The sequence below is a fragment of the Triticum aestivum genome, chromosome 2B, assembly GCF_018294505.1.
Source record: "Triticum aestivum cultivar Chinese Spring chromosome 2B, IWGSC CS RefSeq v2.1, whole genome shotgun sequence".
NCBI classification, from domain to species: domain Eukaryota; kingdom Viridiplantae; phylum Streptophyta; class Magnoliopsida; order Poales; family Poaceae; genus Triticum; species Triticum aestivum.
Window position 1 is genome coordinate 111,599,361 of NC_057798.1, and position 13,941 is coordinate 111,613,301.

At 42.9% G+C, this 13,941-nt stretch overlaps 2 protein-coding genes across 2 annotated transcripts; both read left to right on the plus strand.

Moving 5' to 3' along the window:
- Nucleotides 1-5,260: 5,260 nt before the first annotated feature.
- Nucleotides 5,261-7,513, plus strand: LOC123040697 (probable AMP deaminase). The gene is made up of 8 exons (XM_044463469.1): nt 5,261-5,281; nt 5,749-5,927; nt 6,011-6,062; nt 6,149-6,276; nt 6,380-6,559; nt 6,662-6,729; nt 6,813-6,955; nt 7,464-7,513. Exons 3-8 carry the CDS (start codon nt 6,023-6,025, stop codon nt 7,496-7,498), a joined length of 594 nt encoding a protein of 197 aa, XP_044319404.1. The 5' UTR covers nt 5,261-5,281; nt 5,749-5,927; nt 6,011-6,022; the 3' UTR covers nt 7,499-7,513.
- A 238-nt stretch (nt 7,514-7,751) lies between these two features.
- On the plus strand, nt 7,752-11,109 carry LOC123040698 (uncharacterized). Its single transcript, XM_044463470.1, has 5 exons — nt 7,752-8,175; nt 8,262-8,363; nt 9,054-9,139; nt 9,747-9,858; nt 10,819-11,109. The coding sequence occupies exons 1-5, from the start codon at nt 8,068-8,070 to the stop codon at nt 10,891-10,893; spliced, it is 483 nt and encodes a 160-aa protein (XP_044319405.1). The 5' UTR covers nt 7,752-8,067; the 3' UTR covers nt 10,894-11,109.
- Nucleotides 11,110-13,941: the final 2,832 nt, after the last annotated feature.

The window sequence follows — 13,941 nt, forward strand, 5'->3', positions numbered from 1 at the left end:
TCTTGAGTTGTGTGTTGTTGAAACTTGTCCAGGTCTCTGCTGAACAGCTTGGAAAGACTATTCCAAATAAAACAAACAAAACAAACAAACAAACAACAACAAAGCCTTTAGTCTCAAATAAATTGGGGTAGGCTAGAGGTGAAACCCATAAGATCTCGCAACCAACTCATGGCTCTGGCACATGAATAGCAAGCTTCCACGCACCCCTGTCCATAGCTAGCTCTTTGTCGATACTCCAATCCTTCAGGTCTCTCTTAACGGACTCCTCCCATGTCAAAATCGGTCGACCCCGCCCTCTCTTGACATTCTCCGCACGCTTTAGCCGTCCGCTATGCACTGGAGCTTCTGGAGGCCTGCGCTGAATATGCCCAAACCATCTCAAACGATGTTGGACAAGCTTCTCCTCAATTGGTGCTACCCCAACTCTATCTCGTATATCATCATTCCGGACTCGATCCTTCCTCGTGTGGCCACACATCCATCTCAACATACGCATCTCCGCCACACCTAACTGTTGAACATGTCGCCTTTTAGTCGGCCAACACTCCGCGCCATACAACATTGCGGGTCGAACCGCCGTCCTGTAGAACTTGCCTTTTAGCTTTTGTGGCACTCTCTTGTCACAGAGAATGCCAGAAGCTTGGCGCCACTTCATCCATCCGGCTTTGATTCGATGGTTCACATCTTCATCAATACCCCCATCCTCCTGCAACATTGACCCCAAATACCGAAAGGTGTCCTTCCGAGGTACCACCTGGCCATCAAGGCTAACCTCCTCCTCCTCACAGCTAGTAGTACTGAAACCGCACATCATGTACTCGGTTTTAGTTCTACTAAGCCTAAACCCTTTCGATTCCAAGGTTTGTCTCCATAACTCTAACTTCCTATTTACCCCCGTCCGACTATCGTCAACTAGCACCACATCATCCGCAAAGAGCATACACCATGGGATATCTCCTTGTATACCCCTTGTGACCTCATCCATCACCAATGCAAAAAGATAAGGGCTCAAAGCTGACCCCTGATGCAGTCCTATCTTAATCGGGAAGTCATCGGTGTCGACATCACTTGTTCGAACACTTGTCACAACATTATTGTACATGTCCTTGATGAGGGTAATGTACTTTGCTGGGACTTTGTGTTTCTCCAAGGCCCACCACATGACATTCCGCGGTATCTTATCATAGGCCTTCTCCAAGTCAATGAACACCATATGCAAGTCCTTCTTATGCTCCCTATATCTCTCCATAAGTTGTCGTACCAAGAAAATGGCTTCCATGGTCGACCTCCCAGGCATGAAACCAAACTGATTTTTGGTCACGCTTGTCATTCTTCTTAAGCGGTGCTCAATGACTCTCTCCCATAGCTTCATTGTATGGCTCATCAGCTTAATTCCACGGTAATTAGTACAACTCTGAACATCCCCCTTGTTCTTGAAGATTGGTACTAATATACTCCGTCTCCATTCTTCTGGCATCTTGTTTGCCCGAAAAATGAGGTTGAAAAGCTTGGTTAGCCATACTATCGCTATGTCCCCGAGACCTTTCCACACCTCAATGGGGATACAATCAGGGCCCATCGCCTTGCCTCCTTTCATCCTTTTTAAAGCCTCCTTCACCTCAGACTCCTGGATGCGCCGCACAAAACGCATGCTGGTCTCATCAAAGGAGTCATTCAGTTCAATGGTAGAACTCTCATTCTCCCCATTGAACAGCTTGTCGAAGTACTCCCGCCATCTATGCTTAATCTCTTCGTCCTTCACCAAGAGTTGGCCTGCTCCGTCCTTGATGCATTTGACTTGGCCAATATCCCTCGTCTTCCTCTCCCGGATCTTAGCCATCTTATAGATGTCCCTTTCACCTTCCTTCGTGCCTAACCGTTGGTAGAGGTCCTCATATGCCCGACCCCTTGCTTCACCAACAGCTCGCTTTGCGGCCTTCTTCGCCATCTTGTACTTCTCTATGTTGTCTGCACTCCTATCCAGGTATAGGCGTCTGAAGCAATCTTTCTTCTCTTTAAGCGCCTTCTGGACATTATCATTCCACCACCAGGTATCCTTATCTTCGCTTCTCCTTCCCCTGGACACTCCAAACTCCTCCGAGGCCACCTTACGAATGCAAGTCGCCATCTTCATCCACACATTGTCCGCATCCCCTCCTTCCTCCCAAGGGCCCTCCTTAAATACCCTCTCCTTGAACACCTGAGCTACCTCCCCCTTGAGCTTCCACCACTTCGTTCTAGCGACCTTGGCACGCTTATCCCGCTGGACACGAATCCGAAAGCGGAAGTCAGCAACCACCAGCTTATGCTGGGTACAACACTCTCCCCAGGTATCACCTTACAGTCTAGGCACGCACGCCTATCTTCTCTTCTCGAGAGGATGAAATCAATCTGGCTAGAGTGTTGGCCACTACTAAAAGTCACCAGATGTGATTCTCTCTTTCTAAAGAGGGTGTTAGCTACAATCATGTTGTAGGCTAGAGCAAAGCTTAAGACATCTTCTCCTTCTTGATTCCTGATGCCATAGCCAAAGCCCCCATGCGCCCCTTCAAAACCTGTTTTAGATGTACCCACGTGGCCGTTGAGGTCTCCTCCTATGAAGAGCTTCTCACCAATCGATACACTCATAACCATGTCTTCCAAGCCTTCCCAAAACTCCCTCTTGGTGTTCTCATTGTGGCCTACTTGCGGGGCATATGCGCTGATAACATTGAGAACCAAGTCCTCAGCTACCAGCTTGACCAGGATAATCCGGTCCCCACGTCTCCTGACGTCTACCACTCCATACTTGAGGCTCTTGTTGATCAAGATGCCTACGCCATTTCTGTTTGCAGCCGTCCCCGTGTACCACAGCTTGAAGCCGGTATCCTCCACCTCCTTCGCCTTCTGTCCTCTCCATTTGGTTTCTTGGACGCAAAGGATATCAACACCTCTCCTCACTGCTGCATCAACTAGCTCCCGAAGCTTCCCTGTCAGAGACCCTACGTTCCAGCTACCTAAGCGAATCCTCCTAGGCTCGGCTAGCTTCCTTACCCTTCGCACTCGTCGAGTCAAATGCGAAGACCCTTGCTCATTTTCCACTACATCCGGGCGCCGATGTAGCACGCCACTAAGGATGCGACGACCCGATCCTTGCTCACTTGCCACCGTATTCGGATCAAGATACGGCGCGCCACTTGGGGGGTGACGGCCCGGCCCTTGCCCATTTTCCACCACACCCGGGTTCCGATGTGGCGCGTCGCTGAGAGGGTTACGCCCCAACGAAAATCTTTTGGGTTTCATCTCCATAAGAGTGGCTGAGTTTTTACGTTGGCTCGCCAAACCTATCACAACCCTCCTCCTTTACCCGGGCTTGGGACCGGCTATGTTGAGACAACATAGGCGGAGTTAAAGACTATTCCAAATAAAATTATTAAAAAAATACTTACATGGACTTTTTAAGTATATAAGGTTTGCAAATATAGGCCTCCTTTGATCATAGGATAGGGATGGAAACAGGAACTTCATAGGAAGTGATATGACTTGCATCTCAATTCCTATAAAGAAGTATATGTTATTTGATGCATAGGATATGAATTTTTCCATTGAGTATAGACCAACGTTCAAGGTTTTTCTTTCCTTTCCTTTGGCAGCATTTAGATTCGTTATCTCCAATTGACTGTGAAAATTGGTTCTGCAGATGAAAGTTAGCTGGATGGTCTGACTGTTTTGTTTGTATATAGAAAAACATGCAGTTTTTTAATAACACAACTATGACTATGGCCATGTGGCTCATGTCGCTGGGTATATCTGAGAGGAAATGAACATCTTTCCGTCTGGCCATTCCAGCTAAGACACTCGCTCGAATCCATTTAATCTGCTGTTACTTATCTGCAGAGGCTCACAGTTAAACAAGAAGGCCAGGCTCCAGCCAGTGATGTTGAGGCTACCTATACAACACAGACTCATGCCACTTACAACAATCACGGTAATTATATTACGGGGGTTTTGTCATTACCAGACTTGCCTACTGTCATTACCAGACTCAGCCAGTGATGTTGAGGCTGCCAAGCAAGCACAAAGATGTCAAAAATAGTTAAAATAATCCTAAACAATCTGGAAACATATAGCTTTGAATAGACATATATTATTTTGCTGAAGAGTTCAGTCCATGCATGTTTTTTGCCATCTAATTTTATGTTCTGCGCTTAAATCAGATAGAGGCTTTAAGAATATCCGGTTTAAATAATGACAGTCTTAATTATTATTATTTTTGCGGGGTAATGACAGTCTTAATTTGGATAAATAAAATAACAAGAGCTTCAGACTAATGTGGAAAAATGGTCAAAATATAAAAGTTTGGTTCCTCTCAGTTTAGTTACTGGCCTATATGAATTCCATTTGGCCCACAGTATTTTTGTACAGTTATTGATTTGCTAGGGTATATTCTAAACTTAATTTTGTTAGCTTCTATCTGGTGTTCTTTCTTATAATATATTTTTATATGTCGCAAGCTTACTCTGTTGATGAGAGTTTCTCCATGTTTATGAAGAAAAGATTTTGGTTCAGAGCACCTTCGGTTATAAGAATTAGTTTTCTAATTCTTGTTGGTCAGTCACAAAGCATTAATTTCTGTTTGTTTTACAATTTTTTCAGGAGCAATGGGAAATGATGAGCTCCTGCTTCTTTTTATGCTGGTTCAGGAGTGTAGGAAGTGGTTCCTCGCCGGTTGGACATCGTTCAACCGCAGCTCTGGCACCCATTGAGTACTGCCTCGGCTACAACCTCCCTCGGTGAGCTGCATCTTCCTCCTGCTCCTCTACTTCGGCTACTGCGCCTCCTCTCTGCCTCTGGTGGGTTCATCCCCTGCCCCTCCTCCTCCTCTTTCTCTGTATCTCTTTCTAATCTCTCTTCTTTTGTAGCAGCAGACGAGAGGAGCCGGGACGAGCTTGCAGCTCCTGATGTGCTTCAATTCGATTTGGAGTAGAGCAACTGATGTACTCCTACAGCTGTTGTAGAGGATAGGAGAGCACATCACACAATTCTCAACCTTTGATGAACAACGGTCGGCATCTCCGCTCCGAGGTGTCGCCGGCTAGCAAGGTGAGCCCCTTTCCTTGGTTAATTCTAATACATTCCTATTATAGATCTGTCCAGGATTTTATGTGATTGGGCATGCTGTTGATCTATGATGCATAGAACGAGTGATTTGTGGTTGAGTAGTCCATTTAGCCCTTTCGATGCTTGCTGTGTACTCCACCGTGTATCATATCATTTATCAAGCTGTTAACTGCACCTCATGGTATGACAATTGAATATATACAACACTGCTAAAAATTGTATGCAATGAAGTTAACTCTCCTGCAAAAGAAAGGAGATATTAGTTGTATTTACAAGCTTGACAAGTGCAGTTTGTGTTTCGCAAATACAGTGCATTTTTCTAACAGAATATTTACATGTTATACCCAATGTGGATATGTAAGATTTCTCCATTTCAGTCAACTTTCTGCAAGTAAAGAACATTATTAAATCGTGCAAATGCCAAATTGTCATTTCCCGTCTTGAATTGCTAGTGATCCTTTTCTTTTGAATGCACACAAGCTAACTTAGACACGCTCAAGATTTGTTTGTTATTCACATGAGTAGATGCTTCTAAACTAATCATCTATTTGTTGCTTTCTCTCCAAGAATTTCTGACCCACTGGGTTGATTTTTTGGTACCATATATGGGTGAAAGGTTATTAAATATTATTTTCCGTCTGATGCCAGAGATTCCATCTCCTGATGAAATAGAGGTCTACGAAATCCTTCAGAAGTGTCTCGAGTTAAGAGATTGTTACCTTTTTAGAGAAGAGGTCGCTCCATGGGAGAAGGAGGTCATAAATGACCCCTGTACACCAAAACCTAATCCTAACCCATTCACTTTTGTGCCTGAACCAAAATCAGAGGTAGCTTACTTCTGCTTGTTTCATTGTCCCAATACCTTTTTTTGTCTGTTTTGCCTGATTTCAACTCTTGATTGTGCTTTCAGCATGTTTTCCAAATGGTCGATGGTGTTGTCCAAGTCTATGCGGATAAAGACCGTAAGGACTCTTGCCAGTTTTCTTTATTGTTCTTAACTAGGCTATTCCAACATCCTATCACTCATTTATTTCTCCCTTTTTCTCAGGTACGGAAAGGATTTATCCTGTTGCTGATGCTACAACCTTTTTCACCGACTTACATTATGTTCTCCGGATGACTGCCGCGGGGAACACAAGAACTGTCTGCCATAACCGACTGAATCTTCTAGAACATGTAATCATGTAGTCACTTATTTTGTGGCCTGAGTGATTCGGTGAAATCATTTGAAGCTCTCCTATCAGTCTTTTGTGTGATATAGGTTTTTATTCCCTTGCAGAAGTTCAAATTTCATCTGATGTTAAACGCGGACAGGGAGTTTCTTGCCCAAAAAACTGCACCACATCGTGATTTTTACAATGTTAGGAAGGTCGACACTCATGTTCACCACTCAGCATGCATGAATCAGAAACATTTGCTGAGATTCATCAAGTCCAAACTGAGAAAAGAACCTGATGAGGTACATTTATGAATGTTATTCTGAACACTGCCGTACTTCCTTTTAGTAAATATAGCATGACTGTTGACTTATAATCACAATTATTTATGATCTGTCAATTAGGTTGTCATTTTCAGAGATGGTACATATATGACTTTGAAGGAGGTTTTTGAGAGCTTGGACTTAACTGGGTGCGTTTTGCATTTTACACTGTGTATATGTAATGCTGATTCCGCTGCCAGTTGGTTAATCTTTTTTCTTGTTTTTTTCTTAGGTATGACTTGAATGTTGATTTGCTAGATGTCCATGCGGACAAAAGTACGTTTCATCGTTTTGACAAATTCAACCTTAAATACAATCCATGTGGCCAAAGTAGGCTACGGGAGATTTTCCTTAAACAGGACAATCTTATTCAAGGTATTATTTGTTTTGAAGTCATAGTTTTTCCTGGATGGCTTATTTATGTTATTGGCACTTTTGTGCAGTTTCCACATATTGTTGTAGAATGCCATGTTTCCTGTTCTATATTACCATCATAGTTTCTCCTAAACCTTTCACCCTGTGGAAGTCCTATGAAATGTATGTAGGCATGTTTATATAAAAGGCTGATTCTTAAATTGCCTAATTAACAAGCAACACCAAAATGTAGATGGTTATCCTTTGCCACTCTTTAGTAATATATCTGATTTTCCCATATCCTGTTCATGACAAAGATGTGTATGTGTCTGGACGTTTGTGTGTGTGTGTGCCATTGAATTAGGATTTAAAGTTTGGGACTGCTCGGATTTAGTTACATGCATATCTTCCACTACCTGATCTTTCCCTATCCTACAGACCATATAAATGTGTGCTCGACCTCTATCTGAAAGATCAAACATTTACTTCCTCCTATTCTAATGCTGATGCTTTGCTTTTGTGATTGCAGATCGACTTGCAATGTTGAACAGATCACTATGTTAGAAGATGAGCATTTAGAGAAGTGTGTGCTCACCAAGGACCCAATGGGTGTCTGAAGAGTTGGCTGCACATCGTTGGTGTCTGATGCACTAACAGGTATACATGAGGTATGCTCCTGGTTTTACCTTGGTCTTGTAGTTAGCAAATCAATTATTTTTTGGAATGTTCGACTTTAATTACATTAAGTTAGTCTTTCATCCATCCATATCTTTGAGATTTGAGACCAGGGTGGACGTCACAAATATGTCAACCATGATTTCTGGAGCCCCATAATTTCCTCTTCCTTTTGGGTGTGAACATCGTTGATTGCTAATAGCAAAGAAATTTGAAAAAAATGAACCATATAAAAGTAACTTCATTTTTTAAACATGGCTTGATTTAAATTTTTGTGTAAATGTTCTGTGATGAGATAGTCTCTTATGTCTGCCAGGTCCAGTACTAGATTTTTTTGACTCAGAACCAACAACCCCAATTTAAATGAAATATAGATACACACAATATTTGTAAGCTACTATGGGAATTTATAGGTGGTCGTAGATATCTTGGTCAAACCAAATAGATAAAGAACTCACATGAATCCAGCCTTGTGCTCTGTTTTGTATTTCTCATGTTCGAGCAGAGTCTGTGTGTATCAAGAAATAAGAATGATAGGAGGAATCCAGCCTCCTCAGACAACTATGGTGCGTGCACATGATCCCTGAACCCCTTGTCTTGCCGGTTTCTTCATCTCCCCTCCTTGTGATTCATTAGTTTGTTTTGTGTGCAGTTGCTCCGATCTGGAAGAGGTGGTGGTGCTATTGTTGTTGCTGCTGCAGGTGGACGAGGCACGAGCCCTCATGGCTCCTCCCTCCTCCTCCCCCCTGACGCGGTGAGCTCTACCCCCTCTTCCTACCCCCCCCCCTGCACATCTATCTTATCTAGATAATTTGATTGCAATTGTGGTTCTGGACACGACCTGGTGGTGATTGCTAATTTCAGTGTTAAAAAATTTAGTTCAATTCAGTCATGTTCTTTTTCTTTTGTGCGGAAATTCAGTCACGTTCAATGTTCAACTTTTAGAGTTAAAAACTATTGTTATGGCCACTGTGATTTAGATGTTCAGAAATTCAGACAAGTGATATGATGAAATGAGCCACCTTTTAACCCCCTACTAAACCTACTGTGAATGTGTAGAGAGCCAATGCAGGGAGGTGTGGACATTTTACCATGTTCATAGGAAGAAATCAACATAAAATACATAGCTTGTAGATGGTTCGTCAACCACCATTGAACCCGAGTTGTAACTTTCTGGAATAAACTGAACCGTGCAATTGACTCAAATAAAATTGAACCGTGCAATTGACTAAAAAATAAATAGAAAATATACTCTGTGCAGAATTGCATTATGGAAAGATGTGTGAGGTTATCCCATCGCCATCGGTTCCAACTTTGTCCATCGTGTCGCTCTGATGAGAAAACCTCGTTCACATTCATTAATAGGCCAGAGTGCTGATGAAGTATCTATGTTGAACAACTATAACAGTACCAAGTAAGTTTGTTCCAATTGCATTTGATGCAGAAGGCACGACAGCGTCATCGTGCGTCAGGTTTAGGTAGAAGGCACGACACCGCCATGCTCTCCCCCACTACAACGCCACGCACCTGGTAATTATACATGCTTTCTCTTCATTCAAGTAGTAATTCATTGTATTTGCATGTTTCCAGCAGCCATATATATATAAAAAGCTTCAGCTTTGGGTTGTTGATTTAGCAGCATCATTCATTAATTATTCTGCTATATATGTTCTTAACCGTGACGACCTGTTTAGGCTCTTAGTTTATTATGGTCTTTATTCTGGGCGGATCTCTGACTATTCTGGCTGGGCATGAATTTCTACCGTTTGAGTTGTAATCAGTGTTTTTGTTACACATGAAAACATATGGTTGTTTGTCCAATCACACATGAAAAAGAGAGGATTGTTTGTCCAACAATTTTCTTTCTCTGTGATAGTTTTACTAGAAATAAAGCATAGTCACTATTACATCGTCTTTTATATCTTACTGTGTCATGATATCTGTATAGACTCTCCCTACGTCCTTTTGACATTCCAAGTTTTGTTTTTCTATGGCATATATTTGACTCCTTTCCATGCCTTTTGGCTCTGAAATTTCCTCATGGTCTATATATGACACTAAAAGCCACATATATTGTTATCTACAGAATGTACCATAAATCTCTATTTTACACGGAATTTTTGCCTCCTGGTATTAGGTTATATGGTTCAATAGCCGTCGACCATAGAAGCGCAGGTCACGGCTCACGCCACTATTTCGTCGGGGTCACCATTGCGTGGTTGTCGTCCTCGCACTGTGAGCGAGCTAAGGTACTGCATCCCAACTTCCTCTCTCATGTTTCATAAATTTCAGGTTTCATATTTCCTTCCTAATCTTGGAGATGGCCACCTGTCCAGTTTTTTACTTTTTGCACTGCTGGGTAAATCAGTGACTTTTGCTTCAATGTCTGGTCTAGGTAGATATTTATCTTGCATCAATCTATGTGTAGTTGAAGTATGTTGGTTCCATTAGCTTGAGTAGGTTGTCTTGAGCTCAATACTTAATTTTGTGGAAAATGTGTTCTGCAGATTAATAATTAATTAGGCAAATGCATGCCCCAATTTAGGATTATTGTTACAACTGTTGAATTGTTACAAGAAACTATTTCCGCTGTTTTGGTGCAAGGATGTTGCTTTTTAGTATGCTTCCCGTATCTTGGTATCTTGGAATAATAAACAGATAGATGTGGTGTACCAAGATTGTTCCTTGTTGTTAAGAGGGATACAAATATTATATAAGCATTTTTCTGATGACTCCTAAAGCATATTTGGATATCCAGCAGAGTATATTGTCGCTTCCCTGATAGTAAAACGATTATGTTAGAAATTTGGTTGGCAACACCTACATTTAGCTGATTGCTAGCTGACCGGATTACTCATGTTTGCGACACCCCTAGATTAAAAAACGTATATGCCAAGAACTATGGTAACTTATGCCTACCAAGAACTACATGATTTTTTTGTCTTGCTGCAGTGAACATTACCAAACTATTTCTAACTTTTGTCATTTGTTAACACGATTCTTTTTACATTATCAACTTTTAACTCGTCATTTGTTAACACGATTATTTAGCATAGTTACTATGCGAGTAGTAATAATAGGAGCTACTCATTTGCCGGATGACTAACACTATTCATAAGGGTTAGAAAAAGAACTGTATTCTTGCTGTGATAATTTTCGTACGGCACACTCTATGGATTCTTTTTGTAACACATAATGTCGATCAACAGGTGTTTACAACACAGGGAGGAGCTGGGCGACAAGGCAGTCATACCAAACTCTCTTTATCCACCATATATATGTAGTCTGATGTTATGCCATAGCCGAACCATATAAGTTTCGTGTACTGCTCTATCAATTTGGTCTTTTGGCATATTAGACTTCTATCATTTGTAATGAACTTATTGGCATGGGCGATCATTATGACTGGATCGTATGATATGAATCGGGTCTTTATGCTTTGTGATGAAATAGCATACTATCCCGTTCACCAGTTTAGTTTGGTTTCGAGTAAAACGTATAAAAATACATGGCTTACAACCATGAATATATGTGATTAAGCATAATTTTAGATTTTTTGTGCTGGACCAACTGAATATTTCTTCCCTTATTATTATCTGTTGGGACCGGCACCCTCGCGCCGAGGCGCGATCCAGGTCTAGTGTATAGGACTCGGGCGGTCAGCGACGAGTCGTCGGCTGCTCCAAGTCTCTGGCGCGAGGGCTACATGCATGCATGCATGGATGTGCATGAATCTGATGCCAACGGAAAGTTCAACAGAACCAGTGAACCTTTGAACCCTAAAGATCTTAACATGCGTCTAGAACACCTCTGGTTGAACCAGTAAATTGTACTATAAGACTGCTAAGGGGTCTTCTGATGAAAGATTGTGCTACTGATGCATAGACAATAATCCTACACCTACGTAACCAACCTACGTGAAGTTACTTAACCCTCCTAATCTAATCATCTCGCCCCCCCTGATTTTCGCGGGGTGGGGGTCCGGGCAAATCTCTCTTTCAATTAAATCTTGACAGGTCAGTTTTTACGTAGGTTTACGTACAAACTCTACGTAGATGTAGCAAAGCCCATGCATAGAGATGTGTGGCACCCCAACAATGCTACAGGTACGAAGGATTACGGGGTGTTACGGGGGCTGATTCAACGTGGCCGTTAATGATTGGGGTTAGTTGTGGAAGCGGGCCCATCCCATAAAAATCAGGGGGTCAACGTTTAGTAAATTGGAAGGGATCTGTAAAGCCCCATAACTGTGTTACATGTAGCATTTTTGGTGGCACCCTAGAGCCACAAATCCTCTTCCTCCAATAACTGCCCTATAATAGACAAACTGCTTGGAATATAACTTTCAACATCAAAAAGAGTTTTTTAGCCACAAAAGAACAACCATTCCAACAACAGACCTGAAATATGGCACAAAAAAGACCACAACTACTCAAACAGTTGACCTAAAATAGGGCACGAAATAAGCAAATTGCATAGTTGAGTGCAAACATTCAAAGTTTTAAACTAACATTCAAACATTGCAATGATTAAAACTACTTGATCACCCTAAGCATTATGATGGACTCCGATGGACACACTACGCGTTATGTTCGAAGTCGAGAGAGTTCCAAAGAGCCACAGTCTCCTGATATGAGGAATCCAACTCCTCCTCGTCCGAGTCAACCTCGATCATCGTCGAGGGGCCAACCTCGTCCTCCTTCTTAACCTTCACCTTCTTCTTCTCATGGCCGTTCCAAAACCACTCTGCCTCATACTACACATACTATGGATTCTCTCTCGTGAACCTAACAATAGCCTCTGCATTGCTCTCTTGGGTGTCTGTTGCTCAAGGACAATGTTGTTCGCCCTCTTCGTCGTGCGTGATTTGATGACCACCGGCGGACCGATGAACTTCGCATCCTCCTGGGTTTCAATCTCCATGAAGTTGAGCTCCGAACATGGCCTTCAGAGCCTCCAAGCGGCAATGTCATTGGCATGCGCGGTGATCTCCATCTTCTCGAACGTGTCGGGCCAGTTCTGATGGATGTTGCACTGGAACTCCACCTCGAAGCGGCGAGAGCTATGTGGTGAAGCCCTGTGAAGCCAGCCTTGCTCTTCAGGCATTTTGGTGGCATGGCGGTGGCTACGGGGTACGTCCATGGTGATGGGGTGCGATGACGTGGCGGATCCGGCGGCGGCGTGCGGCCACGACAATGATTTTGATGGATTCATCGACAGAGGTGAATGTGGTGGCGGTGGAATAGAGGTTGACGACAGACGATTTGGTTGATGTGCGGCATTGCAATGACCGAATGAGGTGGGTCTCGAGGCAGGGTGTGGGGACGGTGACCGGTTCAATAGATTCAGCGGCGGAGTATTGCGGCTGGTAGCGACAGGCCGGGTAGATGCAGCGCTGCGGCGACGATGGAAGGAGGTGGATTTGGCGGTGGCGTACGGCGACCTCGGTTTCGACCGGAGTTCGGCCGATTTGATGGTGATGGTGGCACCCCCTTTGGTAATCAACAAAAAGTGTTTTACACAACGGGCTATGTCAAATAGCGACAATACTCTAAGTTAGCTATAGCAAGGCTACAACGAACTACAAACGACTGTTAGCGTACAGTTGTATATAAGTTCCATTTAGGGCCGCCATGCTCAAAAGCTATAGTGAGGCCCGATCAGTATTTTTGGTTTGCTAAGTTTAAGTTAGTTTCCGTCTGAGATCGATTAGAACTAGTTAGCAAGCCAGGTTCACGTATTAGATCTTGTAGCACTTAGCAACGAGACCCTATGCATTAGTATTCCACACAAGAAATCTATTCTAAAAGAAAAATTACAATTAAATTAGATTAGCTCTTCGTAGACAAACTTGGAATACGACACGTATTACTCCTGTAGATCAATCAAGCTGCCTGCTATGTGCTTATTAGCTTTGCACATACGCACATCGGCTCCTGGTGGATTTGTTCCGGCTTTTAAAAACCAACAACGGAGGCACACAGAGGAATAAACTCCAGCGCAATTTTATTTGCGACCCTAAACCTCTTCTCCGACGCGACAGTCACACATCTTGTAAGCTCATGTTCAGATCACATGCCCATTGTTCTCCGTTGTGAAGCGGAATCCACGGAACAGCGTCAGTTCATCAACATGCTCAATCGAGGCTTATCCGTTGATAAGTGTTATTTGCAAAATGTTTACGGTAGATATGGTATTTTCTGCCTAGAAAATGTAAGGCATGATTTCTGCTAACCTAGACCTCATTATGGTGGTTTCGTGCAATTTACTTCACGAATCACAAGCGATGCACACCACGAAGGCACACAGATCGAGTAAACTCGAGCGCAATT

Bases quoted from the DNA above. Each gene is read 5' to 3' on its own strand.
- LOC123040697 (XM_044463469.1), top strand. From the start codon at position 6,023: ATGGTCGATGGTGTTGTCCAAGTCTATGCGGATAAAGACC. The intron at 6,560-6,661 runs GTACATTTATGA...TCTGTCAATTAG, and splicing joins TGAGAAAAGAACCTGATGAG to GTTGTCATTTTCAGAGATGG. The intron at 6,730-6,812 runs GTGCGTTTTGCA...TTTTTTTCTTAG, and splicing joins GAGAGCTTGGACTTAACTGG to GTATGACTTGAATGTTGATT.
- LOC123040698 (XM_044463470.1), top strand. From the start codon at position 8,068: ATGAATCCAGCCTTGTGCTCTGTTTTGTATTTCTCATGTTCGAGCAGA. The intron at 8,364-9,053 runs GTGAGCTCTACC...CATTTGATGCAG, and splicing joins TCCTCCTCCCCCCTGACGCG to AAGGCACGACAGCGTCATCG. The intron at 9,859-10,818 runs GTACTGCATCCC...GTCGATCAACAG, and splicing joins CGCACTGTGAGCGAGCTAAG to GTGTTTACAACACAGGGAGG.